A 27,813-nucleotide genomic window follows, 5' to 3' on the forward strand; every position below is an offset into this window, starting at 1 on the left:
TGTCACTCCATTTCTCTTTAACCTTATTCCTACCTTTCACTCTTTTCCATCTCTCTAAATGAATGGTGTCGTTATTTTCTTGCTGATTTAAGTTGAGATGAAGCCTTAAAATGAGTCACTGTCTGTCTTCCTCCTCCTTCTCCGTATCTGTTGCATTCAGAGAACATTTTTATCCACGCAACATAGATCCCCCTTTCATAATTGGTTCAGGGTACCGCTCCTCCTCTCATTCACATTTAAAATCCACAGGCCTTCCTGAAGTGTCCTCCTCTCTCACTACCCCAAACTCAACCCGTCAGCTTTGATTCAGTGCTCCTGGTTTAACTCCTTGGGGGGGGGAAAAACATGATATTAAGCCTTTTCTCTTCTTCGTGTCTTTGCTGTTCCTCATAATTGGCACTGTCCCGGTTAGGTTGGCTGTTTTTCTTCTTCTCTGACTGTCTACCTTAGATGCCTGGTCCGCCTCCCTCCTCTCCCTCCATCAGGACCTCCTCCTTCAACCCTTTCCCGGCTCGGTTCTCTCACACTTTCTCTCCCTTTGTCTGGGTCTTGTCCTTCTCACGTTGTCCCACTATACCCTCTTCCTTATTCTCTCTCTCTCTCCCTCCCTTCCTCCCTATGTCTCTCTCTCCCTCCCTCTCTCTCCCTCCTTCTATCTCTCTCCCTCTCCCTCTCTCCCTCTCTCCCTCTCTCTTGCTCCAGCGTTTCCCAGCAATATATGTTGCCCCCTCGTTGCCCCATCCCCATTTACCTCATCAATATCCATACTGTGAGTGTATGTGTGCGTGTGTGTGTGTGTGTGTGTGTGTGTGTGTGTGTGTGTGTGTGTGTGTGTGTGTGTGTGTGTGTGTGTGTGTGTGTGTGTGTGTGTGTGTGTGTGTGTGTGATTCACTGTGTGAGGGTGATTTAAGACACTGAATTTGTGTGTGAATGTGTGTGTGTGTGTGTGTGTGTGTGTGTGTGTGTGTGTGTGTGTGTGTGTGTGTGTGTGTGTGTGTGTGTGTGTGTGTGTGTGTGTGTGTGTGTGTGTGTGTGTGTGTGTGTCTGTATGTGTGCGTGTGTGTGTGCGTGCATGTGTGTGTGTGTGTGCGTGCGTGCCAGCTGAGCACTGTGCATTAGGAAAATTGGTTCTCTGCGTCGCAGCACTGTTTTAACAAAGTAATCACAGCTGCCAGTGAGAGAGAGATATAGAGGGAGAGGGAGAGAGAGAGAGAGAGAGAGAGAGAGAGAGAGAGAGAGAGAGAGAGAGAGAGAGAGAGAGAGAGAGAGAGAGAGAGAGAGAGAGAGAGAGAGAGAGAGAGAGAGACACACACACACACACACACACACACACACACACACAGAGACAGACAGACAAACAGACAGACAGAGACAGACAGAGACAGAGACAGAGAGAGAGAGGCAGAGGAAGAGGGATATAGAGAGAGAGAGACCAGGACTACAGTGGTGGATTTGGTGATGTGTCCTAGCTCAGACTGCATGTGCAATGTGCCCGCCGGTCCCTCACATTACACTCACCATGATTCAAGTGGACATAAAAGCAAGAAAAGCATGTTAACTTTTTAACATCATTGAAAAACCTTAAGGAGCTCTCTCTCTCTCTCTCTCTCTCTCTCTCTCTCTCTCTCTCTCTCTCTCTCTCTCTCTCTCTCTCTCTCTCTCTCTCTCTCTCTCTCTCTCTCTCTCTCCCTATCTATATATATGTACAAAAAGAGAGAGAGAGCAATGCAGAGATAAATATATATATATATATATCTTATCATCTTATTATCATTCAACCCACCCCTCATTGAAAGCGAGACATGCTTTCAGGGTCTTTCCCTTTATCTCTTTATCTCTTTCTTTCTCTTTCTTTCCTCTGGTCGGATTAATGATATATAGTGACAGTTACTCAATACTTCAATTGATCCAAATTAACAGAAATACATTTCCTCCCAGCCGTTAGCCCAATGCAACTAGCCTGCTCAGTGTGTCCCTTCACAGCTGTATGGGGATACAATATTATAAGCAAGTGCGGTCCAACGGTTGGCTTTACGGTGGTTAGGTTGATCCTTGGTTAGTGTAGAGCTGATTAGAGCTGCACTGCGTGTGGGGTCTCAGATTGCCACCAGGGCAGATCTGCAGGGAGCCTTTGTGCGCATGCAGAGCAGAGCAGAGAGGCAGAAGCCAGGGCTCTCGTTGATCCACCAGTAATGGACTGAAGTGTGCATAGGGAACGACCCAGGATTTCATAGTATCATAATTGTAATATGTTATGGTGATACGTGGTAATCCTTTTTGTACTGAAGTTAGACAACAGCTTACAGATGCAACTGCTTTGAGACACATATAATCCAATTGCATTTATTAAAATAAGAGAACATGTTATAAATATTACTTATTCTGCATCAAATGTGTTTTCATATGGATATAAAGCCTTAATAAAGACTGTGGCTGCATGTCTATAAATCAATCTGTCTGTTCCCGTCTGTGTGTCTGCATGTGTGTGGTGTGTGTGTGTGTGTGTGTGTGTGTGTGTGTGTGTGTGTGTGTGTGTGTGTGTGTGTGTGTGTGTGTGTGTGTGTGTGTGTGTGTGTGTGTGTGTGTGTGTGTGTGTGCCTGCGTGTGTGCCTGAGTGTGTGTGTGCCTGAGTGTGTGTGTGTTTGTTTGTGTGCTCTCATACAAATTAAATTTGCCCACCCTATATCTTTATTGTGTCCACATGCTGTCTCGCTGTAATTCATCACGGCTGCTTGTCTCATGTATGAAAGTGTGTTAAACTCATTGGCCCATCGCTTGCGCGCTCTCCGTCTTTGGCTCTCTATCTGGCTCGCTCTCTCTCTTTGTCTCTCTGTCCCTCTGACCCTCTCTCTCTTCTCTCTTCAATTGCATCCGTTACTTTCTTTGTTTAATCAAAATGAGACTAAATGGACCCCACTAACCAGAGAAAGTTAGGTCATTATGTCTATTTAATTCAGTTTATTACAATTCTCAGGCTAAAAGCGCTTTGCAAAAGCAATAGATTTGCATTAGTAAAGTAAAAAAATAATCATTTTGATATTTATGAACTCATTAAACATGATTTACAAAATCCTGGTCCGCTACCGAAATAAACCACACACAAATACACTCAACTTAACCCTAATATTGGTGAGGATTTTTAAAATACACATTTTCATTCAACAATCATAATGTCCTGGCAAATAATAACAAAAATTAATTGTATTGCAGTTACAAATACCCCTTCGCAGGATAGCTTGAAAACGAGTGAAATGTGTTAACTTTTTGAATTTATTTTCAACAAGTTGGTATCCAATTGTATGTAATTTTCCATGTGTATAATCGTTTTAAATGTGTTCAATTGTTCTCATTTAAAATGGTTAGTGTAACGTCACATTATATTTCCCTAATAGCCTAATTGTAGTATTGAAATATAGTTCAATTGTTTCAATGATAAAACGTTATATATTTTTCTGAATAGTGGCTAGGTATTCCAATAAAGATTAAACAAAGAATAGAGATTATATTAAGGTAAAAAGTCAATCTCCAGTTCACCACAAAATGCATACAGAGAAAAACGCATGCAACGATAACATTTGTAGTGACACCGATTTGTGGTATGGAAGGCAAGGGACATGAACTACAACCTCACTGGAACCTATGTGCATCATAGAACGACAGCAGTGTATATATTTGGCCATCTGGTAAGAATGGACCACATATCCCAGAAACCCACACAAGCAGCCGTAAAGCAAGTCGTTCTGCCGTGAACCAACAACAGTTGGCTTTCCTTCGGTCGTGGAGCGGATTGTAAACAGACAGCCGGGGGTCTCCAAAGACGGGTCCGTGTTTATGGAAAAGGACAATATCTGATTTCAGAAGCTGAAATAGCCCACGGCCAAAGGTGAGTATATTTTTATGTTTACGAGGGAATGATGGCCCACGTTGCGTTTCATTCGGTCACAGCCGCAGTAAACCGATACCACACCAAATGTTTTGACATTTTCCCTGTGGCCCCGGTATAGTTGTACATGTTTTTTATTAAATAGTTTGAAAATAAAATGGTTTGAATAAACACATTTTATTTGATAAGATCATAAGAAGTTTTTTTTGTTTAACGGGGCGTTTTACCACACTGAAACATGTGCTCTTCGCGCGTCGAGCGACTCTACCCGGCTGGTGTTCTCTGCCAGGTGTGTGTGTGTGTGTGTGTGTGTGTGTGTGTGTGTGTGTGTGTGTGTGTGTGTGTGTGTGTGTGTGTGTGTGTGTGTGTGTGTGTGTGTGTGTGTGTGTGTGTGTGTGTGTGTGTGTGTGTGTGTGTGTGTGTGTGTGTGTGTGTGTGTGTGTGTGTGTGTGTGTGTGTGTGTGTGTGTGTGTGTGTGTGTGTGTGTGTGGAGGGTTTGAATCATGGGTTATGTGTTAATTTACCTCCATACACTCATAATTAAATATAATTTTGGCTAATGTGTATAAGTGCTCTACTTTATCCGCAACAAATTGCTTACAATGCAGTGGCTTTTCTGATCATTGACGTCTCCAACCTTTCCCCTGGCTAGAAGTAATGTTCGTATCGTTAATAATACACTAGTATTAACGTTAGTAACGGTAATACTATAGTGTATTTTTAATATTAACGTCACTAACGTCAATAATACATTATATCATTTACGTTAATTAACGTTAATAACATTAGTAATACACTATATAACATTCTTTTACGTCTGCAGATTCGTGCAGAGAATTTATATTTTATTGCATTTATTGTGTCGATACTTTTATCCACTGTGGTTTTTCCATTTTTAAAACCGACGAAGCTACACAGAAAGTTCCTTTTGAAGCTTCTTTCGATGCGTAGCCACAAGTTATCATTTTGGTTTTCCAAGAGGACAAGTTAACTGAATACTTAGGATAATGCGTAGGATACTACATTGGAAGGTTTACGTTTGTTCGCATCAAATCTTGAAAGCGTTGTGATCTTGAGAGTACACCATCTCCATTGCATGTCGACTGCATGAGAGTGCTGAAGTCCACCACTCGGCACCTCGCCCTCCAGCCACGCCACCCATGACCTTGATTTTTGGTACTGTTGACAAACACATCCAGGCCTGTGGAGACAGAGACACCAAACCCTTCAGGGGGTTAACATGTAAACCAACCATTTGTTCTTTAGTGTAGATTAATTTGCAGATTCCTTCCTCTTCATCTCAAACCCTTGCTTTTTAAACCCTTTTTTTAGTGGACACAAACAAGAATCACACTAATGTGTCCGGACTCACTAGTACAGACATATATCAATACACATATGATTATTGTATTCAATGTACTTATATTGAAACGGTTTCTTAATAGTATCTTATACTGATATAATATTCCTATAAGAAGCCCAAGTATATATCTCATTCCCACACCACCACCCCTCTGCAAAAACACAGAAGGGGGAAGGTTGTCTGACCAGGAGTCCTCGGTCTGTACTTGACTGCCTACTTGAGTTTTTTAACTGGGGATAGTGTTTTATGGTGCACCGTGGGAACAATTTGTCTCACTCCTTGTTTGGCAGATATGCGGCGCTCAAAGCGCCAGCATTCCCCTGAGGAGGAATGGGTGGAGGACGGATACGGCTCGCAGAGGAAAGAGGAGGCCCAGACCACCAAACGGCCCCGCCGAAGCAGTCCAGTGGAGGAGGCAGAGCTCAAGGATACGTGCCCCAGGAAGAACCATCACGGCAAGACCTACGAACGGTGAGACAGTATACACTTAGTGAGCACTGAGACACCAGGTTGAACCCACTTAGTGAGCACTGAGACACCAGGTTGCATACACTTAGTGAGCACTGAGACACCAGGTTGAACCCACTTATGCCGCTTTTCCACCGCACATGTAGCTCGACTCAACTCGACACGACTCGACACGACTCGACACGGTAGCAGCACGGGTCGTTTTCCACCGCAAATAGTACCTCCTGGACGTGGGCGGGGTCGGCTGCGCGAAAGGGCCGTGACGTATTTTTGTACGCGACGCAAACAACACCTACTCAACCCACACATGGACAGAACCCACATAACAACAATGGAGGACATCGATGCGATGGTATTCGTGTTCGTATTATTAGCTGGCATGTTGAAGAAGTTGAAGAAGTGGAATATGTTGGCTGCGCCGCTGCTATGGCTGTTACCAGCATGGTGGCCATGTCGCTCTCGTGACTTTGTCACACTCTCTGGCCAATCAGTGGCCGGCCGTCTGCCGACGTCACCTTTTAGCATCGGCTCAGCTCGCTTGGAACCTAGAGCGAGGCGGTACTAGAAAAAAGCAGCCACTTCAGGTACCAGATACCATGTTTTCGCGGTGGAAACGCCAAAAATGCGAGCTGAGTCGAGTCGAGCTGGTACCATGCAGTGGAAAAGCGGCATTAGTGAGCACTGAGACACCAGGACCCTGTTGAACACACTTAGTTAGCACTGAGACACCAGGAGCCTGTTGTCAAGGCCGCCTTAATGCACGGGCTTGCCTGGGCTGAAGCCCCAGGGCCTACGACGACCAGGGGGCCTATCATGAGCTGCAGTAAAAATATATAGATCTTTATTATTATCTTTATATACTGGCCCATGATAAGCCCCCCGATCAGCGTAAGCCCAAGACAATGTCGTCCCCCCCCCCCCCCCCGTTGACCACGGCAAAACGTTGGAAAATAATTTACACATCTTCATTGTAAGATCCAGTCTCAGGGGGCCTACGAAACCTCTCAGCCCCAGGGCACAATGGCAGGTTAATGCAGGCCTGCCTGTTGTACACACTTATCACTGAGAGACCAGGACCCTGTTGTACACACTTATCACTGAAAGGCGTGGCCTGATATTTTGAGTTTGGCACATGATCATCAGTTAGCCGGTCATTAGCCGAACAAGAAGCAAAAGGGGAGGCGCGTAACACCAGGACCCCGTTGTACACACTTATCACTGAGACACCAGGACCCCGTTGTACACACTTATCACTGAGACACCAGGACCCCGTTGTACACACTTATCACTGAGACACCAGGACCCCGTTGTACACACTTATCACTGAGACACCAGGACCCCGTTGTACACACTTATCACTGAGACACCAGGACCCCGTTGTACACACTTATCACTGAGACACCAGGACCCCGTTGTACACACTTATCACTGAGACACCAGGACCCCGTTGTACACACTTATCACTGAGACACCAGGACCCCGTTGTACACACTTATCACTGAGACACCAGGACCCCGTTGTACACACTTATCACTGAGACACCAGGGCCCCGTAGTACACCCTTATAACTGAGACACCAGGACCCCGTTGTACACACAGAGCACTGAGACACCAGGAATGTCGATGGTCTACATTCCTGACAAAAAGAGTACAGGGGCCAGGGACGTGCACAGGAATCTTGAGGGGCAGTTGCTCTGACCTGAAAAACGGGCACCCCCCCCCAAAAAATAAAAACCTCACAGGCTATATGAAGACTGAGAAGGCTCTTTAACCCTGTACTTTCTAGCATGGTCCTCTCATCTCATATTGGGTGATCAGCACTTAGGCCTACCTGCCCTATGTGCCTCCTGGTCCACATTGTCCTCGTGTCTGGAGGCTTGTGGCTGCTCCTCATCTTAAATGTAATGGAATTATGAAGAATTGCCATTAGTAGGCTAAAATATGAGTCTGATTAATTAATCAATTAGCCTACACAGTGTCTGCTTTATCAAAATGCCAAGTCTCTGTCTCACCTGCTGGTTTCCTTTTTCGTAGCCAACCCTGCAGTGATGTGCTCCTCTTTGCTGCCTCCTAGAGTTGTCTCTCTCTCTCCTGAATCCGCCTCTTTTCAGCGGGCATTTCGGCTTCACTTAACGATAACGAACAATACCCAAAATAGTGATAAGATTTAGGCATTTAACCTTTTGAATGAAATAATTCATGTGATGCATTACATCCATCATTCATTCTTCTTGCTAAATCGAAATGTTTCGGGTGATAGGAACTTTGGTGTAATACACATAGTAGTTGGTAATACACTTAGTACATGGCACGAAGGAGCCCTTGCCATATTATTTAATGAGTACTAGCATACTTAGTACCTGGACAACAGGAACCTTTTTGTGCCTGACACACGGTACCGTGACCTCTCATAGTACACACTTTATTCTCATCATATACTTTTCATACTGAGGCGCGGACTGACAACCCATGTAAATTCATAGTGAGTATCATTTCCTGTCTGATTTACAGCCAGCAAAGTCAACCGCTGCAGAATTGCATGTTTATCAGCTTATAATTTCTCCTTTTAAAGATCCCATATCATGCTTGTTTAGCGTTAGTAATTGCATTTGGGGGTAGAACTAGAATAGGGTTACATGCCTTTATTTAAAAAATACCCCTTATTATTCTCACACTGTTAATCTCTGCAAAATCCATTTCAGCGTCTTTCAAAAACTTTGTGTTTAGTATCAAGTCGCTTTAAGGCCCCCCTCCCAAGTAGCCCAGTCTGCTGTGATTGGTCAGCTACTAGAATAGGGTTAGGTTGGTCGAACGCTTCGCGCGTGTGTCTGCAAATTCACAACCCCAAGAAGTTGTAGACATTGTGGGTCGCCAGAACTTCTGCACTTCAGCCCTGCCCATAGTCTGAGGTCACACTAATTTACCGAAGTAAAGTTTGAGCTCAAAAAGGCTGTTTCGCACACTTATTGAGGGGTGTTCTCGGTGGAGGCGAAGACTACTCCTGGCTCGGACTTAGATTTATCTAGTTTAGCAGACGCAAAAAATGTATACATATGTCTCATAATAACAGTCTAAAGTAAAGGGAATTGTCGAAAAAGCATGATATCACCCATTTAAGGTTACCGAAGACACGCAGCTTTCATAGTTTGAGAGTATGCCTACTTCCAATGATGAACACAAAGCAAACAAGTGGTTTGAAGATTGGGCAACGCACTGCTAGTCACCCGCACAGAAATCACACTGGCACTTGTGTGTGACGGATTGTCATCAACTGACATTGCTACCTGCTCATTTCTTGTTTAGTAAATGACCAACCCAGTTATTATTAGTAGGTACAGGTTTTTGGAATTTTTTTTCTCAAAATAGAAGCAGCTGATAATTACTTTCATTATTAACCCCCCCACCCCCCAGCCCCTCCAAAGATCCAACTATTCAAATAATTGGAATTAGGACTACAGCTTTCTACCTGTGCCTCAGATGAAAGGAGCTGTCTCGAGATGACTCAATTGATTGGTTCACAGGAAACCTACACAAACTTGCTAAAGCAAGATTTACAATAAAATGGAAAGCTGTTCAAGAATTAAGGGATGAAATTAGGGCTAGCCAATGGGCCAGATACTGTTCTATAAAGTACCTGTAACATACTACCGACCAGAGGGGAACCGACCTAAGATAAGAGGAAATTCCTTTGTTACAGCACAGCAGCATTGGAAGACCTCAAGACGAAATAGATACAAAAAGAACTAACAGAACAAACAGGGCAAACAGAACAGACAGAGCAAACCGTATAGTATACATTATAAAGTGGCCCAGTGACAGTATATTAAAGTGTGTAAATGTAAGAAAACAAAGAGAAGTGATCAACTGTAATATACGTGTACGTGTGTGTGTGTGTGTGTGTGTGTGTGTGTGTGTGTGTGTGTGTGTGTGTGTGTGTGTGTGTGTGTGTGTGTGTACACTGTGGGCGCCTGGTCTCTGAGGTACAACAGTGGGATCACCAATCAGAACAGAACAGGCGGAAGCGGGGGTTGCGGTGAAATCAACTTAAGTCATTTATTTATAAAAAAGGTGCAGGGGAAAAGGGAGGGGGCAAAAGGCAACTCAAATCTTCACCGGGTTGGCGGCTGTCGTCAGGGTGCCCTTTCTGGCTCTTCCTGGGGTGGGGCCAGAGAGAGAGAGAAAGATAGTCCAAGGTTAGTGGGGTCTATGGTCCCTGCCACTGACCTCTTCGCCCCAGCTCGACTTGGGGTTCCTCTTCGAGTCGTTGGGGTTCCTCTTGATCTGCAGGCCTCCGGTCGGGATCCAGCACGACACAATACACACACACCGACACAACACCCCTCGGTCCACTTGAACGTAACTTCCTTGGTTAGTTTTGGAGTGATCAAGAGGGTTGGCCACAGGCCTCTTACCACGAGACTGGCCTAACGTGTCTCTGGTCTCCACACGCTCCTCCAGCCAGTCTGTCTTCAGCCTGTTCTGGTGGAGTTAAAAAGGGCCCTCTGATTTCAGGGCTAACTCAGCGCACCTGTGCAGGGTAAGCTGAGTAGTACCTCCCATCCAGAACCACACCCCTTGGCTGCCTTTGCCTGCCTTTGTGGCCACCCCATGGCCATGTGGGGCACTGCTCAGCGGCTGGGCCACCACATACCCCCACCCTCAGCTCTGAACCTCGGTGGGGAGCGACAGACCAACAGCAATCATCCCTTCTCGACATGGCATCAGCGTTCCCATGAAGCTTCCCTGCCCTGTGTTCCACTGTAAACTTGAAGTCCTGCAGGTGTAAAAACCAACGGGTTATTCTGGCATTCTTGTCTTTGTTATGGGCCATCCACTTCAATGGAGCGTGGTCAGTTACTATTGCAAACTCGCGGCCTAGCAAGTAATAACGTAATTTTTCCATGGCCCATTTAACTGCCAGGCATTCCTTTTCTATGGTTGCATAGTTTCTCTCGTGTGGTAGTAGTTTGCGGCTGACAAAGGTTACCGGGTATTCCATGCCGTCGTGTATTTGGGACAGGACCGCCCCAAGCCCTACCTCCGATGCGTCTGTCTGTAGCACAAACCTCCTGCTGAAGTCAGGTGTGTGCAACACAGTCTCGCTGCACAGGGCCGTCTTCAGACGATTGAAGGCCTGCTCGGTCTGGTCCGTCCACTTCACCTTGTTTGGTGCACTCTTGCTTGTCAGCTCATGCAGGGGGGCAGCTATGGAGGCAAAGTTTGGAATGAACTGTCGATAATATCCCATTAACCCTAGGAAGGTCCTCACCTGACGTTTCGTCTGGGGTTGGGGCCAGGTTGCTATGGCATCGACTTTCTTCTCTTGGGGTTTGACATTTCCTCGCCCCACAGTGTACCCAAGGTAGTTCGCCTCCTCCAGGGCCAGGGAACACTTTTTAGGGTTGGCCGTCAGCCCTGCTTCCCGCAAGGCCTGGATGACAGCTTCTAGGTGCCGGAGGTGGATATCCCATGACGTGCTATGGATAATGATGTCATCGATGTAAGCTGCTGCATAGTCCCGATGTGGTCGTAGCACCTTGTCCATGAGCCTCTGGAAAGTTGCCGGGGCCCCATGAAGTCCAAATGGGAGGACCCGGTACTGGAAGGCCCCGTCTGGTGTCGAGAACGCCGTCTTCGGTTTCGCTTGTGGCGTTAGTGGCACCTGCCAATACCCCTTGGTTAAGTCTAATGTAGAGATGAACCAGGCAGGTCCTAACCTTTCGACCAGCTCATCCACACGGGGCATAGGATAAGTGTCGAATAGAGAGATCTCGTTCAGTTTTCTATAGTCATTGCAGAACCTAATGCTACCGTCGGGCTTCCCAACAAGGACTATAGGACTGGACCAGGCACTGTGGGACTCTTCCACGACCCCAAGGTCAAGCATTTTCCTCACCTCCTCTCTGATGGCTTCTCGTCTGGCCTCCGGGATTCGATACGGTCGAAGTCTTACTGTCTTTCCCGGCTCGGTTTCAATGTCATGGGCGATGACTGTTGTCCTCCCTGGGGTCTCAGAGAAGACATCTTTGCTCCTGGCGAGCAGTTCTCCGAGGGCCTGTACCTGTCTGGACGACAGCTGATCGCCCATTTTCACTGGCGGTAGACTCTGGGGAGACAGGTTGGCACTGAAGACATTGGAGGGGACAGGGGGAGGTTCATGCCATGGCTTCAGTAAGTTTACGTGATAAATTTGCTTGCCTTTCCGTCGGCCAACCTGTCGTATCCTGTAGTTCACTGGTCCCATTCGTTCCATTATCTCATAAGGTCCTTGCCATTTGGCTAAAAACTTGCAGGCATTCGTGGGGACCAAGACCATCACTTTGTGTCCTGGTTCGAACTCTCTCACCTGGGCTCCTCGATTGTACACCCGTGCCTGTTGTGCCTGGGCTTGCTGCATGTGTTCACGAACCAAGGGCCACACCTGGGTCATTCGGTGGTGCATCTGCTCCACGTGCTCCACGACACTGCGCTGGGGGGATGGCTGCTGCTCCCAGGCTTCCTTGGCCACATCCAGCATGCCCCGGGGTCTCCGTCCGTACAATAGTTTGAATGGTGAAAATCCAGTGGAACCCTGGGGAACTTCACGTATGGAGAAAAGGACATGAGGCAGCAGCTGGTCCCAATTCTTACCATCCACCTCTACAACCTTGCGCAGCATGTGCTTGAGGGTTTGATTGAACCTTTCCACGAGTCCATCTGTCTGAGGGTGGTAGACAGAGGTTTTAATTTGCCTCACCTTCAGACTTTGGCACAGTCTTTTCATCACCCCAGACATAAAGCAGGATCCCTGGTCTGTAAGGATTTCCTCAGGCAATCCCACTCTACTGAAGAGCAGGAACATTTCCCGGGCGACCGCCCTTCCTGTTGCCGAGCGTAGGGGAATTGCCTCTGGATACCGCGTGGCGTAATCCAGAATGACTAAGATATAGCGGTGGCCGCTGCTAGACTTCGGGAGGGGTCCGACAATGTCCATGCCAATCCTACTAAAGGGGGTTTCAATGATTGGAAGGGGTATTAAGGGATTTCGGTACGCTACCTTAGGGGAGTTGATTTGACACTCTCCACAGTGTCGACAGTATTCCTCCACGGCTCTCTTGACCCCCGGCCAGTAGAAGCGGCTGAGGACACGGTCATAGGTCTTTTCTCTCCCTAAATGCGCCCCTAGTAGGTGGGAGTGTGCTAGGTACAACACTTTGGTGACATATTCCCTGGGGACAAGCAACTGTTCACAGATTTCAGAGTCTTTTCTTGTTACTCGGTACAGCAGCTTATTTTTAACCATGAAATGGGGAAAAGACACTTGACTCACCCCATCCTGGTTTTGACCCTCGATCACTCGGACATCCCTCCAGGCTTGGGTCAGGTTGAGATCCTGCAGCTGGGCTGAGCCGAATCGTCCAGGCCTGAGAGTTTCATCCACCTCGACTTGGGGGAACTCTGAGAATACCTCATCCGACTGTATCTCTTCCAGGGGCTCCTGCTCCTCAGCTGCACGTCCAGGATCTGTTTCTGTACTTTGCCTATGGAGGGGCCTATTCACTTCATCATCGCTGGATTCCGCAGGGCTGCCATCGGGTGACACGGCGGCACAAGCCTGGTGGGTGGCGGAGGCCTTCGTCCCAACCGGGCGTCTTCGGATTCGCCTTTTCCGGTTCCTCAATTTCTCCGGCCAGTAGTGGGAGAAGAGCGGGCTGTCTCGGCCGAAAAGCACTGGCACCGGCAGTTGCTCTACAACCCCGACCCGCAGAGTGAATGGTCCGTGGGGAGTAATAACCTGGACCTCCGAGGTGGGATACTTCCGGGTGTCTCCATGGATGCAGGAGACGGAGATCTCTTCTCCCCAGGTGTCACTAGCAAACTGCGGTCTGATTAGAGAAACCATGCTTCCGGAGTCTAGGAGTGCTTCTGTGTCTCTCCCACCTATCTTAACAGGACACTTTGGGGCTGGGGCCCCCTGGTGGGCCCAACAGGTAGTTAGGGACTGGCTGAAGAAGCCCTTACCACCCGTAGATGCGGCCGTAGGCATCGGTTCATCCCGGTCCGGACACTCTCTGGCTAGGTGTCCCTCCTGGCCACAGGAATAGCAACGTGGGCGAGGAGGAGGCATTGGTTCTCGCCTCTCCGTCTGTCTGGTCCAGCCAGTCGGTGTCCGGGCTGTTGGCGTGTTCACAGCTTTGCCACTGGTCTCTTTCCCTCTGTTGGCTTTAAAGTTAGTATGCATGACACTTTCTGATCGCATCATGCTACCCATCACCCTGTGGTTCTCCAGCAAGGCTATTAATCTGTCCACACTTGGAGCCCCCTGCTGGGCGACATACCTCTTGGCGTCGTTTGGCAGTCCCCGGAGGCACCGGTCAATCACAACACGGTCCACTATTGGTGGCCCTGCAGCTTCCTCCAGCCAGCTCTTGGTATGACGGACCAGTGTCGTTACCTGGGCCCGGACTGGAACCGCAGGGTCATAGCTCCATTCATGCACACGCTGGGCCCGTGCAGGAAGGCTAAGTCCATACTGAGCCAGGATGGCAACCTTGACCGTATCATAGTTCATGGCATCTGCAACGGAAAGGTCCCGACAGGCTTTCTGAGCTTCCCCAGTCAAGAAGGGCATTAGGTTGTTCGCCCATTCTGCTCTTGGCCAGTTCTCCCTTGTTGCAGTCCTTTCAAACAAGGCAATATACGTCTCTACGTCATCATCCGGCGTCTGCTTGGTCAGCACATCTCGTGGTCGTCGCTCTTGTCTTCCGCTTACCCTGCACAACTCAGCTACAGCTGACTGCAGCGTGGCTTGGGTTTCCAAGATCGCTCTCATGGTTTCTTCCATGTTCAAAAAGAATATATATCGTTTTTTTTTTTTTTTGTTTTTTTTTATCCTATTCCGATCGGTTCACCCACTGATAGCGAGGACTCAGACTGCCTGCATTCTCCACCATATGTGGGCGCCTGGTCTCTGAGGTACAACAGTGGGATCACCAATCAGAACAGAACAGGCGGAAGCGGGGGTTGTGGTGAAATCAACTTAAGTCATTTATTTATAAAAAAGGTGCAGGGGAAAAGGGAGGGGGCAAAAGGCAACTCAAATCTTCACCGGGTTGGCGGCTGTCGTCAGGGTGCCCTTTCTGGCTCTTCCTGGGGTGGGGCCAGAGAGAGAGAGAGAAAGATAGTCCAAGGTTAGTGGGGTCTATGGTCCCTGCCACTGACCTCTTCGCCCCAGCTCGACTTGGGGTTCCTCTTCGAGTCGTTGGGGTTCCTCTTGATCTGCAGGCCTCCGGTCGGGATCCAGCACGACACAATACACAGACACCGACACAACAGCTCTTCGGTCCACTTGAACGTAACTTCCTTGGTTAGTTTTGGAGTGATCAAGAGGGTTGGCCACAGGCCTCTTACCACGAGACTGGCCTAACGTGTCTCTGGTCTCCACACGCTCCTCCAGCCAGTCTGTCTTCAGCCTGTTCTGGTGGAGTTAAAAAGGGCCCTCTGATTGCAGGGCTAACTCAGCGCACCTGTGCAGGGTAAGCTGAGTAGTACCTCCCATCCAGAACCACACCCCTTGGCTGCCTTTGCCTGCCTTTGTGGCCACCCCGTGGCCATGTGGGGCACTGCTCAGCGGCTGGGCCACCACAACACACATACATAAACACACGTACACGCATATGTATTTTGTTGTACAGCCTCATGGCTGCCGGCACAAAGGAGCGCTAGAAGCATCTTGCATCTGGGGGAGATGTATCTGTGTTTGAAGGTGCCATGTGCCACAGCTAACATAGAGGGGATGGGAGGGGTGACCTAGGACTGAGTTGAATTGGTCCCTCATCCTCCTCTTCACCACTGCCTCCAGACTGGCCAGCTCTAGCCCCACAAGAGAGCCGGCCTTCCTCACCAGCTGGTCAAGTCCAGCGTTGATGCCACCGTGCCATCACGCCCCAGTAAAGAACAGTGTGCTGGCTATCACAGACTGAGATTCTAGATATTCTAATTGTATTTTATTCATTCATTCATTTATCTTAACAAATATGTTTCTGAGTAGATAAACCCTTCAAATCGGCCTATTCAATTCGTCTTGGAACGTTATGGGTAACCGCTAGTGAGGAATTTTTGTTCTAGTTGTTATCTACACCGTTTTCTAGGTTAACTTTTGGTAAAAACGTTGGAGTAAATAACAGGAAGACCCACACCAGAGCTTAAATTTGTTCAGAAAACCAAAGCTTTTGAAAGGCATTTCAACTCCACCAACTATCGCGATAAAAAAACAAATAGCTAAAGCTTTACTGTGGGTGTTTTGATTTGTCTGCTGCCATGCGTTTCGCTACTGCTACCAGCCCATATGGAACAGGGCCTCTCTTGGACAGAACACCGTTTTACATGCTTGGTACAGGAATAGCAGGACTTGTAACTGTACATTCTGGAACATATGGTACAGGACTAGTGATCCACTATTGCAGTTATGTGTTGACACACCCCGAAGACGCCCCTTGATACACGCACAATTCACCCACACTAAACAAACCACTTAAATGCACACTTCTATTAAGATGCATAGTGGTTATTAAGTAGTGTACTATATAGGGAACCAGATTTGTACACGCACAGTCTATGTCTGAATAGACAATCTAGGCTAATGTTAGGAAAAAAATGTTTAGGCCCTGACCTAACTGGCACCTGGTCAGTCATACCATTACACAAGTGATAGCACCTCTATAAGAGTAACATAATAGAGTGAATTGTGTAAACTCTATGCAGCACAAAGCACTCCCACACATCAGTAACACTGACTATTACATCACAAAGCATTAGGTGGACTTGCATGTTCAACAGGCAACCAATTGAATGTACCAAAACATGACAATGATATGACATGAGAGATTAAGGAACATTGCTAAATTTAAATACTTGCTTCACCGACAACAACGTCACAGACGGTATGTTCTCTTTTTAAACTTCTGTACTGTTTTGTTTTGGCCTGTGTGTTATGATTCATTATTATTGAGCAGCCCAGGATACCAGATATGAAACAAATCGGCACACAAACACAGCGTCCTGCAGCTATAGAAGCAAATGGACCAAACTAAAAATCCTCGTCCTTTGGTCGAAAAAGCTCTCTGATCCGAGCCGTGCTATAAAGAGGGTACACCTTGGAGATGCATTTGAAAGATGGAGACGGCTCAGACTCCGGATGGATTTGAAGACAGTTGCCACACGAACTGGTGTTCAATAAATGGCAAACGTGTAGATTAGCTGATCAACTGACTGTGTAGGACTCGTGGTTGCTCGTCATCTTCAAAACAGACTAGTTGTGGATAGACCTCCAACGGGCATCCTGCTTGAGTCTCCAGTCAGGGGAGGTGATGGCTGTATTGTATGGCCGTAATTTTGACTGCAGTGCCAATTCTAAACGCTGATAATGTTTCATATTGTGCCTGTTCTGTTTGATCGTACATTTGCTGTAGTCGCAAATCTGTAAAAGAGCTTACAAAGACTTCAGGTCTATTTTTATAAAAAAATCATCTAATGAAAATAGTGATACATAGTGAGGCTGTGGTGTTGAACTGTGGCAGGGGGGGTATTAGTTGGTGTCATTGAGCTGTGGAACAGTGGTGTTGCCCCCCGGTCCCAGCGTGCACTGAGTGAGAGAACTCGGGTAACAGAGTGACAACGGGCCTGCATGTTGGCAGCTAGGAGTGAGACATTCTCAGCACAGATTTACCGCTCTGTGTGTGTGTGTGTGTGTGTGTGTGTGTGTGTGTGTGTGTGTGTGTGTGTGTGTGTGTGTGTGTGTGTGTGTGTGTGTGTGTGTGTGTGTGTGTGTGTGTGTGTGTGTGTGTGTGTGTGTGTGTGTGTGTGCGTGTGTGCAGAGAACATGGGGTTCCAGTGGGCGTGGTTAAGGGGTGTGTGCGGGATGGGGTTTCCGTTGCAGGCATTCCTGTGATGAGGGGGGATGCTCATGTTAACTCTGTGATGTCTAGCATTTGATTAGAGGAGGCGGGAGTATGGGCGACTCCCCCTCTCTTGAAGTCAACATGATATGGCCCTCTTACTGTTGAGGATTGGATTAGATTAAAAACGGATGGCGACATCGTCTAGTCAAGTTGTCGGCAGTCACCCAACAAGGCTACCAACATGTACCATTATTTTGGGGCTTCTTTTTAAGGTAGGGATGAGGGAAGGGAAAGAGGGGGGGGGGGGGGGAGCAGAGAAGGTCAAGGGTGGAACGAGAGCTGGCGTCGAGGCGGCGATGATAACAGGAAGAAGGGTGGGATAAGGGTCCTATCAGCACGTTCTGCACGCCGCTCGTCCCCGGGACGTGTCGAGGCGCGGCAGGGAGTGACGGAGACAGGTGCACCGGAAGGCCCCTAGCTGTTGACACGGCAGACGTGGTCCCCGCTGAGGCACCTTGTCTTCTCTATACCTAAATGGAACAAAAACGCCCCCACCGTTTCACTGCAGGCGTCACGGGCAACCTTTCCACCCTGGCCTCTTCTCTAAATCCGTCTGGCCGTGGAACATCTCCATGGAGAGGCAGTTTCCATATGAAAGTTTCTTTGTTTATCCAAATTGCCAAAAATTCATGTAAATATCTTCTATGTGCAACTCTGTGTCATCTCCCCGTCACGTTGTTGTCCCCCACATCCTGCATAGCAACAGCCTACCTCACTGGAGTAAGTGTGGAATGATCCAGGACAGATTGGGGGTCCTGGCTGATATGTGACCCACCCCTCTCTGAAGGCAGGGCAGAGCTGGACATGGGAGAGCACTAGTGTGCCCGGGGTTCACTCTATGTATAGCAGTGTCAGCAGAGAGGTCGTCACGCTTAAATCAAACAGTCGTCCAAAAAAAAAAAAAAAGATTTAACCTCTACATCATTTTTTTTTATGCAGAGAGGTAAAGTGCATAGAGGATGTGTGTGTGACGGCAGTAGAACAAGAGGACAAACGTTTTCTTTCACATCAAGAGCAGACCTACCAGGCTGGATTTGTTATTGCCCACCGAAGGCGTCGTGTCGTAGGCGTCTGGGGAACACACTCATAAGTGGTGAGAAGAAGAGCTTCTTCAGCGCTGGTAGTACCTCATTGTAGTGGGATTGCACTGTGTGCATTTTGTCATTATTCTCATTTTTTTATATTTATTGACACAATAAGAATTGATTAACATTACCATAGTTTGACTGATTATCAAATCGATAATCATTGGACACTGGTAATCATTGGACAAGCTAATTCTCAGTTTAATTAGTGCTGACTAATTCAGCAACTGACGTTTAGTTATTCCAATAACATTTAGTTATTGTAGATATTGATTTGGCATGTACTAAATTGTATGTGGAATAGGGTCAATTGCCAGGATTTTCATCTTCTAATAAAAATACATTTTTGTCTGGCATGTCTTGATTAGCTAATCAATAGTATGAAATTGTGTTTTGCCTCTGCAAAAGACTCAAGACTCACCTGTTCAGAGTTCACCTGGACTCTGCGTAGCCTCCCTCCCCCTCCCACGCACGTATTGTATGTTGTATGTCCTGGCACGTAATGCACACACTTATTGTCCGTCGTAGTTAGTTATAGTACTTAGCATTGTGTAGCATCTTATCCTAGCTATCTTTGGTGTATTCGGGGAATGGGTTAACCTAGCGATTTGAAGTGCTTTGCACTTGGTTCTACCAACATCCTTAATGCACCGCCATATATTGTTTCTTCTTCTTCTGAAAAATGTACTTATTGTAAGTCGTTTTCGATAAAAGCGTGTGCTAAATGCCCCTAATGTAAATGTAAAATGTATGTGTACTTGATTATTGGTTGCTGAAATATTTTGGCTAGACTTGAGAATAATTGCATGTTGTCGTTTTTTTTACATCTAAACAACTATTTTCAAAGTGACAATATCTAGTCCATATGAGGACACATGAGGAAATATTTGGACATCAATCAATGAAAATGATTGGTCCTCACCTCCAATGTCTGGATCTGGTTCTGTTTAATGAGGATGTTTCAATAACCATCTTCATTCATCAACCTGTGCTTTCTGATCCTTCGTTTCTATGGGCAGTTGCCGGCAGAATACCAATAGGCCACATCAGGCGCTGCAAAGCAAGGCCAGAGAACCCCGCAGAGGAGTCGGCGCTTGGGACCGGACAAGAGCCATGGGGACCCTGATAAGAACCGGCAATGGGAAAGGTAGTCCTCAATGGATGTCTATGCAGCAATCAGTGCATATGGAGGGGGTAGGAATATGGTGGTTTTCAAGCTAGTGGTAAAAGGGTCACAAGGTTACATACTGCCGTTTCAACCGTAGTGCACTCTTCAATGTGGGAAGGATTTGTTGTACAAAACACTTTCAAACATGATAGTCTAGTTAATGTCTAGACCTATTTTTGTTCAGTCTTTTTGGAGTTCCCGAAATGACACAATGTGGTTTTTTTACACCTCTATGACAAAGGACTGTTAGGTCATGACCTGCATGAGAGCCCTGCGTGCTAATGTCTTGCATGACGATTCAATTGAACACATTGAACCTGGCTGTCCTGCTTTCTGCTCTGTGTCTGTCTCCCTGCTGCTAGATATGGAGGTCCCCGTCTGCCACAGCGAGCGGACCGAGACAAACATTAACACAGGGGGGCCCACCAGACCCCAGACACTGGCCCACAGTGACGCACACCTCCACTCAGTGCACACGCAGCAGAAGGTTTCTCACTCCTCTGCGCACGCACACACACAACGCACACACTCGCACACACGCTCCAGAGTAAACAGTCGGAGCGGCAGTCAAAACAGCAACTCGGTAAGATGGGCTCTGCCTTTTCATCGTGCTACCTAATCGCTTTCTTCCCCAAATGACTCCGTTTCCACTAGCCTGTTTTTTGTTGGTTTTCTAAATCGCTAAACACCTCGTTAGGTATCATTTTAACCAGCGGGTTTGATCCTACATTATCCCATCCATTCTGTCTCTAGCTGGAGAAACCTTTTGACCAAGTCGCTAGCTTAGTGTGGCTTCTTGCATTGAGGTTGTCTTTGAAAACGTTGCCGATGTGTTTCCCATTGTGCCGTCCGTACGCCCCCCCGGCTTGGCTTCGTCAGGGGTTTGAATATGACTCCCGCCGCGCCCTTCTTGCCAATCCCAACGCCAACGCTCTGCCGCCATAATGTCCTCTGTCAGCCCCACCGACTCTGTTTCTGTCTCTCCGTCCTTGGGTGACGACCCCCCCCCCCCCCCCCCCCCCCCCCAACCCCCCCAACCCCCCCAACCGATGGCGGCGTTCTTCTGGCTGTAATCTGCCTGGCCGGTTGTTGTACTGTTTGCTGATGTTGACGACGACCACGATGGTGACGGCACACAGCGGAGTGGCGGGACGAAGAGGAAGAGTTGTGGCGGTGACGGAGAGGGCCACCTGGTCTATGATGCCGGCCTCCTCCTCAATGAACGATGTACACAAACCCCACCTCAATCTGTTGTGTCTTTTCCTGCCCACTTTGGCCCTGTCTTACGGTCATCCCTTTGGGCTTTGAGGTTTTAATAGAAAAATGCTAAATGTGTACACAGAGCAGCAACTACACATGTAGTTTCATACTGATTATGGGTGGGCATTCAATCAAATTGTTAGAATGGCTCAAATACGCTGTGTGTTGCAGAGTAGTCCTTGGCTTTACATATCGATCATGGTACTTGCTACCCGAGTGGATGCATAGTTATTTGTGGGGAAAAAAAATGTCTTCACACATGGCTCTTTTTTATTATGAATTTGTAACAAAATACAATACTTAATTTGTATGGAGCTGGTTAAAACGACATGATTCATTATGTATTTCTCTTAAACCGTGTTTTTGAATGATGCTAAGGCAGCTCAAAGATTGCCCTTCTGCTATCAACACCTCCAGTTAGGGCTGATTCTGTCTGCCCTTACAAGAGTCAATGTCATGAGGAGTTCCACCTTGGATCCTGCCGACCATGAGCTAAAATGGTAGTTTAGGCCAGTTTTAGCTGACCAGAGCTTAAGTCTGTTGGTATCTAGCTGTCCAATTATCTGAACCTCTCTCTAAATTTATCTCTAAAACTGCCTTTCTCTCTCTCTCTCTCTCTCTCTCTCTCTCTGTCTCTGTCTCTGTCTCTGTCTCTCTCTCTCTCTCTCTCTCTCTCTCTCTCTCTCACAACCCAGATGAAGTGGTCTCTACTCTGGGAGAGGGAGCCTTTGGAAAGGTGGTGGAGTGCTTGGACAGGAACAAGTAAGTCTAAAGGACTGCCACCTCAAACCCACCCTCTGTCAATCACTCACTGTGCGTTTGTACTGACGTGTGTGTCCGTGTGTGAGCAACAGGAGTGAACGAGTGGCTCTGAAGATCGTGAAGAACATTGAGCGTTACCGAGAAGCGGCCCAGTCTGAGATCGCAGTTCTGGGGGAGATCAACAGCCTGGATGACGACCACACGTTGTGAGTTTCCCACGATTCAGGACACAGTAATTAATGTAGTGGGACTCTACTCCATGGATCAAAATATGCAAATACATTTATATAATATCTTATAATATTTCAAGAGAAGCAAGCCTATGTGAACACTTATGTAATTCCAGGTCGCTGAATACTTCCTGACTGAGCTCTCTTTCTCTCTCTCTCTTTCTCTCAGTGCGTGTGTGAGAATGCTGGACTGGTTCGACCATCACGGGCACATCTGCATTGTGTTTGAGCTACTGGGCCTCAGCACCTTCGACTACCTGAGGGAGAACGACTTCCTGCCCTTTACAGTGGAGCACATCAGACACATGGCCTTCCAGATCTTCAGAGCAGTCTGCTGTGAGTCCGGCCACCTTCACCCCAATAACATCCCCCTCGTCGTACCCTCTTCCGCTCACTACGATCATGGGACGTGTGGCTGGATGTCCTGAATGTGTCGAGCAAATTAGAAACCTCTTACACGATTATCATTGACGGTCAGCATTGTCGTTCCCAGAAATGTGCTGCTGCTCCAGCACAGCACGAGGAATCAGGTTTATCAAAGGGAAACTTCACCCATTTCCATTAAGCTCTGTATCGTTAGAAACCCACTCATATTTTTGGATGGTCGTGCATCATTCCCTTATTTTCTGGAGAGACTGGAGAGATCCGTATCGATCTCCAACACTTCCTGTTTAAGATGACGCAATATGACGATTATTGCGTAGAAGTAAATAGGAAGTGTAAGAGGGGAGGATTCTCGTAAGACTACAAGCACTACTCCCACCCCCCTATAGGGGGTGGGACCCACTGACGCTACAGACCTATTAGAGCAGTGCCAGTGGGTGGGACTTCACCACCAGAAACTAACATCCACAGAGTCTGAAGCTAAGCTAACAGAGGCTGTTGATAAAACTGAAGTACAATGGCGGAAGGTACTGAATCTGACACAAGATGGGGATTTTGAAGATCTGATGCTCGAATCAGATGTTCGTGGCTACCTCTACAAGCCGCAATATAGCGACAAGCAGCCTCCTGTTCCTCTATCAGCTGAATCTGATAGAGGAACAGGAGGCGGCTGCGGCTGCTGCGGCCGTGTATGGTGGGAGTTGTTGTCTTCAATCCACAAGCGCCAAAAAGTCACTTTCTGCCTTTTCTTAGTCAAGACGGCACCACATTAGAATTTTATTTTATTATTCGACTACATATAGGACCCAATTTCAATACATATTCATGCCTCCACCAGTGAAATGCTCCTTTAAAGAGAGTAAAGCAGTGTTACCCCCAGCACTGTATAGTTAAGGCCGCCGCCTTAACAACAATAGGGCCCCGCCTTGACTACCAATGTACAATAAAAAAATAAATATATAGGTGTATATATATATTTTTTTTTTATAAATATTTTTTAATTATTATGCATTAACAAAGTACAAAACTCTTGTAGGGAAAGAAAACATACTTCCATCAGGTACAAAAAATAAAGATAAATAATGCATTGGTGATACTGTTCAAAACAATAGTCGTGCGAACTGAAACCCTCACTGAAGACTCTCCCCCCCCCCCCCCCCCCCCCCCACTGTAAAGTAAAGTTGAGTGGTCTCGCTTGTCATTTTTTAAGGTTTTGTTTATTTTTAGTCGTTTTGTTGGATTATGTGATGTGCAACTCTGGTAGGAGTGTTTTAACCCTAAAGTTAGCGTTTCTAGTATCTTCGTATATACACTAGTTAATTCTTAAGGCCTTGCAACTATAGGTGTCTCGCTGTCCCACTTTTTTGTTGTATTGCTTCTGTGAACACAAAGTCTGATACTGTGGCCACGTCCATTCTGACTTCTTTATTGTGTAAATTCCTTTAGTGGCCTTGCATTCTTCCAGCCATGTCCACTTCCCCCCATAGAGTTTTTCAAATTAACATGGATTCTTCCACCTTAACGCTCTTCACGACAGCCTTTTGTTTTGTTAATATCAGACCTAAAATCCTTTGTTTTGGCCTTCCTTGGGAATGTTTCCCAATAAGAATAAAGTATACCCATTGTCTCTTCCATGGTACTTGCCGGCCTGACTGTCTTCCCGTGATCACGCTCCATTACATTGAGTGTCTGATGTAAGGGTTTTCATTCTGGGAGAATGATGCTAGGTTGTACCCACTCCTGAGAGAGAAAGGGACAGACCGTTTACTCTGGCATAAAACTGCTACATTTAAAGTACATCACAGGCACAAAACAAATTGATTGAAGTCTGTGTCTCTGACCTAGTGTGTGTGTGTGTGTGTGTGTGTGTGTGTGTGTGTGTGTGTGTGTGTGTGTGTGTGTGTGTGTGTGTGTGTGTGTGTGTGTGTGTGTAGTCCTTCATCGGAACAAGGTGACACACACAGACCTGAAGCCGGAGAACATTCTCTTTGTGCGCTCCGACTACGACATGGAGTACAACGACCGGCTGGTAAGACCCCCACTTTGCAGTGCAAATATAACCTGGGGGGAGGCGGTGTGGGGGGGGAGGCCGTGGTGTCTCACGGTGGGTCCTGTGTGACTCTGTGGGGGGGACAGAAGCGGGACCAGAGGACCCTGAAGAGCCTGGACGTGAAGGTGGTCGACTTTGGCAACGCAACCTTCGACCGCGACCACCACCCTTCCCTGGTGTCAACGCGCCATTACCGGGCCCCTGAAGTCATCCTAGGTACTCACTCAGTCACTCAGTCACTCAGTCACTCAGTCACTCAGTCACTCAGTCACCCACTCACTCAGTCACCCACTCACTCAGTCACCCACTCACTCAGTCACCCACTCACTCAGTCACCCACTCACTCAGTCACCCACTCACTCAGTCACCCACTCACCCACTCACTCACTCACTCACTCACTCACTCACTCACTCAGTCACTCACTCACTCACTCACTCACTCAGTCACTCACTCAGTAACTCACTCAGTCACTCAGTCACCCACTCACTCAGTCACCCACTCACTCAGTCACCCACTCACTCAGTCACCCACTCACTCAGCCACTCACTCACTCACTCACTCACTCACTCACTCACTCACTCACTCACTCAGTCACCCACTCACCCACTCACTCACTCACTCACTCACTCACTCACTTGTGTGTGGGTGTTTCTCAGACCTTGGCTGGAACCAGGCTTGTGACGTCTGGAGCCTGGGCTGTATCCTCATGGAGTACTACCTGGGGCTGACAGTGTTTCAGGTACACACACACAACACGCCCTCCCACGTCGTACTCGCCGCCCGCGTTATGTTCCAACCACACACCTCACGCTCGCCATCCCTCGTCTCCCAGACCCACGACAGCAAAGAGCACCTGGCCATGATGGAGAGAGTCCTGGGCCCCATCCCTCCCAGTCTCCTCAGCAAGACCAGGTACACACACACACACACACACACACACACACACACACACACACACACACACACACACACACACACACACACACACACACACACACACACACACACACACACACACACACACACACACACACACAGTATGGTATTGACTCAACACACCCGTATATTTAAATGTGTGTGTGCGTGTGCAGGAAGCGGCACTTTGTGGAGCGAGAGCGTCTGGACTGGGATGAACACAGTAGCTCGGGCCGCTACGTCAGGAAGCACTGTAAACCACTGAAGGTACTGCCACAGCACCCTGCACCATGCTTCGGACGAGGCCCGGCTGGCCCCCGCTCTAACCCTCTGTGTGTGTGTGTGTGTGTGTGTGTGTGTGTGTGTGTGTGTGTGGCCTCTTGCAGCAGTACATGCAGAGTAGGAGTGCCGAGCACCAGCAGCTGTTTGAGCTGATCGGCAGCATGCTCGAGTACGACGTCTCCAGACGCATCACCATGGAGGAGGCCCTCTGGCACCCCTTCTTCACCCCCCTCAGGATGGTGCGCTGCCCATGATGCAAACACCTGCGTATAATACATACATACACACACATGCACACAAACATGTACAGGTAAATACCCACCCGCACACATGGTGAACCAATATACTTTTGTTTTCAGTTTGGCTTAATTTTTTTATATTTTTGGTTTTTGTTTGAGTGTACACTCCTTCTAGAGTTCGGTGAGTGTACACTCCTTCTAGAGTTTTTAAGATGAACTATTCTGTTTATTGGAGAAAGCAGTGATTTTCAAAGCGAGTATTTTTATTGTGAGTGGGTCACACATACCTGACATATGCACACAGCTACACAAAGCTATAATAACATGGCAAAGCTAAACAGCGTTTCAGTGTGTGTGCTCCAGGAGTGCTGATGTTTTGACTGTATCAGCCCTCAGTGTCATACCAGAGTCTTTATGAGACTTATCTCAGGGTGTACAGCGACACTGAGTGGCTGAGGTTTAGGCCCAATCCCATTTCTACCCCTTACCCCTTCCCCTTACCCCTTCAGAACAAGGGGGAACAAGGTAAGGGGAAAGAGTAAGGGGTAGAAATGGGATTGGGCCTTAAATACACCTCGTCTGGCCACGGGCTCAACCGGCGTCGTCAATAGACCAGTTGAAGCTGTACTGTTTACATGACTGACTTTCCTCAGTAGACAACAGCTCCTAAACCAGTATGCTCACCAGCGAAAAGCACAGGGGATTTTGCTCAAAATGCTAATCCTTGAGTTTGCAGGGTCAAACCGAAGTATGGTCCTTTTTTCTTCAATATTGGTAGACAATCCATTTTTTTACGTGTTTCTGTGCATTTCTACACAGCAATATTTTCTAGCGTTATGTTTTTATTAAATATTATGAGTTACTACTGACGAGGGCAGGGTTAGCCAACATCAGTGTTCAGGGTGAATTTTAAGATGTCAGGGTTTGAGGTCTGTTAATTTATATTGATTGTTTCTTTGGTCATCCTCTCCTAACATGGTTGGGAGAATTGCTGCAGTCCTTTAAAGGAAACTCTGTTTGTGTATAACTCAGGTCTGCCTATTAAGGCAACTTATTTATATACCTTATTAAAAAAGATTGATCTTTGGGGCTGAGTTCTGAAGTTTGAGTTTGAAAATAAAAATATTTATTATGTTGAAATGTTTGTTTTGTATTATTTTTACAGGTAAACTCGGTTTTTCTTCATTGGCTTCTGATACAGGGGATATTTTAAGCACTAGACACAAGGTGAACATTGGGGTTGGAAACCTATGGTTGAACTCAATAATCAGCTCGATAGTGATGATTATAGTTTAGTATAGTAGCCTATGTCCATTTCAAGGAAACATTTCAAGATTTTAGATGTTACCTGGTCCCTTACCTGGTAAAGAGATATCCCAGTCTAGATAGGGACGGTAGGCACTATGCAGCGCTTCGCAGCCGATCTGACGTCATTGCTGTTTCAGACTTCTAAAAACCTCTGGGAGCCCAGCACACCATGCAAAGGACAGGCGTACAGGTGTGTAGTCCTACGCACTCCTTAAGGAATGACATTGTAGTAGCGAGATTTTAGATACCGCTATTGGTAACACTTTACAATAAGGGTTTATTATGGGACATTCATTAAAATAAGTAAATGAAGTAATAAGCTTAGGGGTCAGGGTTTGTGGATTTACCCTAAAGCTATTGAATAATGTCGGCCTGTGAATGAATACCTTAGTTAACATGAACTACATTGGTAAATAATTACAATACCATTAATGCTCAATACTGCATTAGTCAAATGTTCATTAATGCCTTATTGT

At 47.1% G+C, this 27,813-nt stretch overlaps 2 protein-coding genes across 7 annotated transcripts in view; one reads left to right on the forward strand and one right to left on the reverse strand.

The window, feature by feature from the left end:
* Positions 1-673, reverse strand: part of si:ch211-247j9.1 (rho GTPase-activating protein 22) — a 9,492-nt gene extending 8,819 nt beyond the window's left edge. For both annotated transcript variants that reach the window (XM_060056559.1, XM_060056558.1), the window contains exon 1: positions 1-673. This exon is cut by the window's left edge and continues 658 nt beyond it. The gene's annotated coding sequence lies outside the window, so the exon portion shown is untranslated.
* A 3,048-nt stretch (positions 674-3,721) lies between these two features.
* Positions 3,722-27,169, forward strand: LOC132461465 (dual specificity protein kinase CLK4-like). Of its 5 annotated transcripts, none has more exons than XM_060056560.1 (14): positions 3,722-3,883; positions 5,537-5,717; positions 19,758-19,885; positions 20,269-20,489; positions 21,046-21,133; positions 21,862-21,928; positions 22,021-22,134; positions 22,328-22,494; positions 24,477-24,571; positions 24,679-24,808; positions 25,250-25,332; positions 25,426-25,505; positions 25,685-25,775; positions 25,895-27,169. In XM_060056560.1, exons 2-14 carry the CDS (start codon positions 5,539-5,541, stop codon positions 26,042-26,044), a joined length of 1,593 nt encoding a protein of 530 aa, XP_059912543.1. In that variant the 5' UTR covers positions 3,722-3,883; positions 5,537-5,538; the 3' UTR covers positions 26,045-27,169. The 5 variants fall into 5 exon arrangements, with proteins under 5 accessions (XP_059912543.1, XP_059912546.1, XP_059912548.1 ...); XM_060056563.1 differs by having other exon boundaries at positions 20,269-20,393; XM_060056565.1 differs by lacking the exons at positions 3,722-3,883; positions 5,537-5,717 and adding an exon at positions 18,394-18,773.
* Positions 27,170-27,813: the final 644 nt, after the last annotated feature.

Source organism: Gadus macrocephalus, chromosome 7, assembly GCF_031168955.1.
Source record: "Gadus macrocephalus chromosome 7, ASM3116895v1".
NCBI lineage: Eukaryota > Metazoa > Chordata > Actinopteri > Gadiformes > Gadidae > Gadus > Gadus macrocephalus.

What these genes read in the sequence shown, in the direction of transcription:
- LOC132461465 (XM_060056560.1), top strand. Translation starts at nt 5,539, where the DNA reads ATGCGGCGCTCAAAGCGCCAGCATTCCCCTGAGGAGGAATGGGTGGAG. An exon ending in CACGGCAAGACCTACGAACG is followed by an intron (nt 5,718 to 19,757) that starts GTGAGACAGTAT and finishes TTCTATGGGCAG; the next exon opens with TTGCCGGCAGAATACCAATA. An exon ending in TGGGGCTGACAGTGTTTCAG is followed by an intron (nt 25,333 to 25,425) that starts GTACACACACAC and finishes CTCGTCTCCCAG; the next exon opens with ACCCACGACAGCAAAGAGCA.